Here is a 5,819-nt window from a genome sequence, read left to right on the forward strand (position 1 = left end):
TTCAATAGCACCTAGCATAAAAGAAATACTACGTAAAAAAATGATTTAAATTGTTGTGATGATAATAAGCATATGGGGAAATTAAAATAACTTTTTTTGTACATCATAATACGACCACCAGCAAACTCCATAAAACGACGCATGGTGTCATTGATGACGTGCAACGAAAGTTGTTTTAATTTCCCTATACATTTTTATTTACATGGTCTTAAACTTAATAAATTAAATTTAAATTACAATTTATGAACGGGTGATGTAGAACAAATATCTATCCTTTCTTATAGATTCGGGACAACACCGGTATCTGGTCTAAGGAGAGAACAAGTTAAAGAGGTAGAGAAAATGGAGACAGATACAACAGCCTCCTCCTCACGGGTACCTCAGCCGGAAGCTCCTTGAGTGTGAAGGGCATGTGGTTCTCCGTACGTGGAAGAGTGTATACTCTCGGAGGTATACACCCTTCCACGTCTGTTGTCAGAGGAGGATGGAAAATACACTGTCCCCTGTCTACAACAGGAATATATATGATGGGTTATAGACTGTACAATCTGTTATAACTAAAGGAAGGGGGGAACAGTAGGTCTTTAAGGTCACAGTGATGTCACAGTGATTAACCCCCCTCCCCCCATCACTCATTCTACATTTGAAACAAATACCTGTAGCTTTTTGTAAAATATCGTTGACCACCAGTTTAGATATGTCAACAACCTCCAAAAAGTCCTTACAAATATTGGCATTTGGCAGTTGCTGATCGGAGACAACGCTTAAGTTTTGACTGTAAAACAAACCCATACAAGACTTTCCTTGGCATTTTCCAGAATTCGGCGAGAGAAACTTGATGCTGGAAATACATGAAAATTAGTTCTACAGTAAAGTCTGTCCCACGAGTCCGGGAAGACTTTAATTATTTACAACATCCAAAAATGACAGAAAGAACAATAATTTACCTCTGAATTGATCTAATATTAAATTATAACTTTACTGTCATGTATCCTCTCGTTGCACATACTATACAGGGTGACTCTTAAATAAGTGAATATATTTTCAGGGCTGGTAGATCTCGATAAAAGAAACATATTTTCTCTTTACCGTTTTTCAAATAAGTCCAAAATAAACCAGATATTTTACTTTGAAAATTTAAAAAAATTATTTCGCTTAAATTTTGAGAACCACTGGATCTTTCCTGGGTTTTCTTTCTTGTAAATTTAATGTCCTACCTATATGTTGCCATGTGAAAAAGTTATTATGTTTTTTAACTAAAAATTAAAAAAAATCTAGAATTACCAAATTTCCAAAAACATTTTTGGCGAAAAAAAATTATAGACGTGTTTCTGGGGTTGAAAGATACTACCCCTAAAATATTTGCACTTATGTATTTATGACTCATCCTGTATAAGACGTTTTAATAAAAAAACTTAAATTTTAAATCTACATACCAACTGATACAGTCTCTGTCGATGTCTTTAATAATTAATACATTAAAGGTAAGGATGCATGAATTCCTATTCCTCTATAATGTCGGGTACAGAGGTTTTGGTCAAGCAGGAGTACAGTAATTACAGTAGTAACTATATAAAACTAATACAGGGTAGCGACTACCCGGAGAAGCGCTCCGGGTCCAATGGCTGGATATAGGAATTATCGGAAACAAGAAATAACCCTCTTACCCGATAGTCAAGCAGCATTAAAAGCGATAAACTCTGTAACCATCAATTCCAAGTTGGTCAAAGATTGCTTAGAGAAGATGAACGAATTAGACAAAGATAATAAAGTCCTCCTACTCTGGGTGCCAGCCCATCAAGGGATAGAACCTTTCTGCTTCCCAGATGGAAACCAATTTAAAGCTAATCTCAAGAACCTGGAAGACTCCGTCCGTAACCTGGAATGGAAATCCTCTAATGGTCTAATACACTCAAGGAAATTTCTCATTTAATTTTCGGGTTAATCGGGGGTTCGGATTAATCGGGAAATCACGGGGTTTGTAACAGGACACTGTCTCCTCAACGAACACCTCATGAAAATGTTCGTTGCTTCTTCGCGCGCGGCGATTGCAGATTCGGTGGGGAAAATGAGGAACTACCAGAATACCTATTCATAGAGTCCGTCAAGACGACAACCATTCGTGCTATGAACTTTGGTACGACTTATATCGGATATTATGGAAACCGAGTGGAGAACTAACCTCTGTAAAACCATCTCAGATACTGGCTTTTGCCAAAGCCCTGATAGTTTAAGATCCGGCCGCAGGATTACGCTCATCGTATTTTTAATCAAAACCTAATTTTTAAGTATATCTATGAATGGGAATATACACTTTTAACAGGGTGCCTATCAAAAAGTTGCCGCAGTTGCCGAAGTTGTTACTAATTTTGGAGACGACATTACACTCATAATTTTTTTTTGATCATTTATATTATGTCAAATTATAGTTACGTAGTAGTTATTTATTACTCAAAACGAAATAAGTAAATTACCAACAGATATTCAGGCTGAGGCGACAAACGCCATATCCAAACTACTTCCATTTAAATCCCGAATGACTTATGAAAAGAAATACATAAATTTTCAAAAATGGAAGCAATTAAAAAACGTGCGAGAAGAAAAATATAAGTTTTAATAATAAATATAGTTTTTAATAATAAGTTTTTAACCTATCCTCGCTGTTAAAGTATCATTTAATCTACTCTTGCGGTTGAAGTACTATTTTATCTACTATTTTTTATAGATATAGGGCAATTTTAACAATAAAATTGTTATGGAAAAAAAGTTTTTTTTTATTCTATCCAGGGGGTCGGGACTCTTAGTCTAAGGTCGGGACCATAACTTACAAGGTCTGTTGACTAGAACCAAAAGGGAAGGTATGGTTTTAATGTAAACATTACGAAAAAATGTTAGTGTTCAAAAGCGAATATCTCCAACAAAAATAAAGTTATTGAGATATTGAGATTAACTAAAAAACAAACTATCGAGAAAGGATGTACCTAGATTATAAAATGATTTTTAAATTCCTTGCTGTTTTAACATATTCCACAGGGTGTTTCAAACTTTTACTTAACATTTTGTTTTCTCTCATAAAATGGCCAGATGGGAACTTTCATTTTCAATTTAGAAAGAGATACTAAAAAGTAAAATAACTTAGCTAGATATTGCTTAATAAATCATCAAAATCGTGCCGGTATTACAAAATCTTACTGAACTATAATATACTGTTACAATGTTATAATACTGATACATACACAGGTGGCTTCTGATATAATTGTTGACGTGGAAACACTTCCCATTTTTCTACAAAAGACTGTTTAGTTTTCAACACATTGACTTGGTTATGTTTAAAAACGATATGGTTTGCGAATAAATCCACAATTGCCGAAGTCCTCTTTTGCCGGTGCCCGGTTAATAGTGAAAAGGTGTTCGGAGAGTCCAGTAATCTACTTTGCACATCCGAAATTAATGACATGGATCTGTGTCCAAGTGTGGGCGGTTCGCTCATCAGTGTTGGTGCATCATCGTCTTCATCTGCCTCATCGCTTCCGTTCCATTGCAGTTCGTCTTGGTTTATGGCGTTGTCAGTACCTCGTGATATTGGTTCATAAATATATAATTTGGACATCTTTATATATTCAGTAGCAGACTTATTTTATGATACTGGAGAATGTATACTGTAAATGCTTGACAGATTATGTCAGACTATTTATATTTTCCATAAAATTAACACAAGTTACCGTCATATATTTTTGAAATCTGATGACAATTTTGATTACTTACCTTTCTAGCTGTCTGCATTATCTTTTTAAGGTATTATTAGGTATTACAGTAGAACCCCAATTATCCTATTCGCAATCCGAGCTCCGGATTAACCGATCCAATCTAAAGACCCTGATTATCCGAGGTCGCGCGTCTATGCTCCGTATTAACCGAGCTTCTAAAATATACTATATGTATATTTACATATTTCCGTTTAAAATCGTTGGGACCGACGCACTGTGGACAATTTTGTCAAATTAGGTTAGGTATCATAATAATATTAATATAATTAATAAGAACAGATCGTATACAGGGTGTATAATAATTAAAAACTTGGAAAAGTTTCATTATTTTTTATTTTAAATAGATTTTGGTCGCGATCATTTGCATATGCTAGATATTTAAAAATTATAATATTCTAAGAATAAAACTATGGATCTTACAGATTTTGCTAACAGTTGCTTTTAAAAAGTCAACAACCTCCAAGCGTTTAATCTGGGCAATACGTCCTAAAAAATGGCCTGGACTTAACAGACGGACTAGGACGGTAAATTTGTAGGTTTGGTAAAGTTGTCTAATGGTTTAACTATCAACTTAACTTTATTTAAAACTGAAACCTCATAAGACTTGTTTCTGCTAGTTCATTAAAAAATGTATATTCTAATAATTTAAAAAAAAATCTAACCATATCAAAATTATTTACTCATATTTAATACTCAACAGAAGAACATTAATGTCAAAAAACTTACCACCAACAATTGCTCTTTCGATTTTAGATAGTATTAATGACATATAACTTTTTGCACGGAATACCCAAATTAAAAACTATATTCATGTGCAAATAACAAGATTATTTAGTTTAGTTTGTCAACTATACTACATTTTCAATCAAAATAACAGTAAATTCTCAACGACCTTTGACATATTTGTTAATAAAATGTTCTTAGCAACTATTTCAAAGCCTACTTATGGAGTTTTTGACGCCGCTTAGCCTCATCAGATTTTTTAATATTTTCCTGTTAATTTTTAAAAAGTGACCACAGTGCGACGGGGAATCCCCTTGGCTCGTCTGAGTGGTTCCCTTTATTTATATTTTTGGACTCTTTTAGCATGTAAATTTGAGTGAATGCAGTTCGTTATTGCGTTCACTACGGAGAAGTAGCATACGTATGTACTCGCATGATTTATCTGGGTGGAGTTCTAGTTAAGTGTATACCAACTGCTTTGTTTAAATTTTCGTTTGCCGTATTATAATGGAACGAAACAAACGTAAAAAAATTGTCGTTCCTTGTGAAGATAAATTAAAAGCCATTAGGAGAATTCAAGCGGGAGAGACAATTAAAATTGTTGCACGAGATTATGGAGTAGGTGAGGTAACAGTTGGAGATTGGAATAGAAACCGCACTAAATAGAAGAATGGTGTATAAAACAAGCCTCTTCGTCGAAGAAAATCAATGAAAAAAGGCGACTATGAAAAAGTTAACGAAGCTTTATTCAGGTGGTTTACTCAGCAAAGATCAAAAGGTTTGTCTCTGTCAGGTCCCATTTTGGAGCAGAAAGCAATAACGATTAGTAAGCAATTTCCAGAGACAGATAGGTTTACCGGCAGTTCTGGATGGAAATGTCCTGTACAAATTTAAACGAGACAGAAGAAGAAGTTTATTAGAATTAATTCAAAACTTAAAAGGTTGCGAAAATGTGACAAGACAAGACGTTGGTGAATGGGTTACAGCAGATGATTTAGAAGAAAAATGAATATTGAAGAAATAGCGAAAGCCTTTCGGGAAACCGAAAAATCAGTTGACGATAACTATGACGAAGAGGTGGATGAAGAGCCCTCCACTAAGATTACCCATCAAAAAGGTTTTGCTTCTCTGGAAACAGCTCTGAGGTTATATCGAACAACAATCAGAGGCAACCCCAACGGATTTGCTTCTTCTAAACAAGGCAGCGAGAAAAAGAAGATGCAATATGAAACAGCAGCGCATAGATACTTATTTCATTGTTTTATAATGTAGATAGTATCTACATAATATGTAGGTACATGTTAAAGGTATATTATACATGTTATAGGT

The 5,819-nt window shown here is 34.4% G+C and overlaps 1 protein-coding gene across 1 annotated transcript; it reads right to left on the bottom strand.

Annotated features, from left to right (window-relative positions):
• Positions 1–373: 373 nt before the first annotated feature.
• LOC115883220 lies at positions 374–3,749 on the bottom strand (the record flags this gene model as incomplete). The annotated part of the gene is made up of 3 exons (XM_030901544.1): positions 3,237–3,749; positions 657–841; positions 374–507 (listed from the first exon to the last, which is right to left on the bottom strand). Coding segments are annotated over exons 1-3 (693 nt in total), but the record flags the coding sequence as incomplete, so codon positions are not given.
• Between the last annotated feature and the right edge of the window lie 2,070 nt (positions 3,750–5,819).

This window comes from Sitophilus oryzae, unplaced genomic scaffold (genome assembly GCF_002938485.1).
Source record: "Sitophilus oryzae breed Bouriz unplaced genomic scaffold, Soryzae_2.0 scaffold_1832_pilon_pilon, whole genome shotgun sequence".
In the NCBI taxonomy this organism is placed as follows: domain Eukaryota; kingdom Metazoa; phylum Arthropoda; class Insecta; order Coleoptera; family Curculionidae; genus Sitophilus; species Sitophilus oryzae.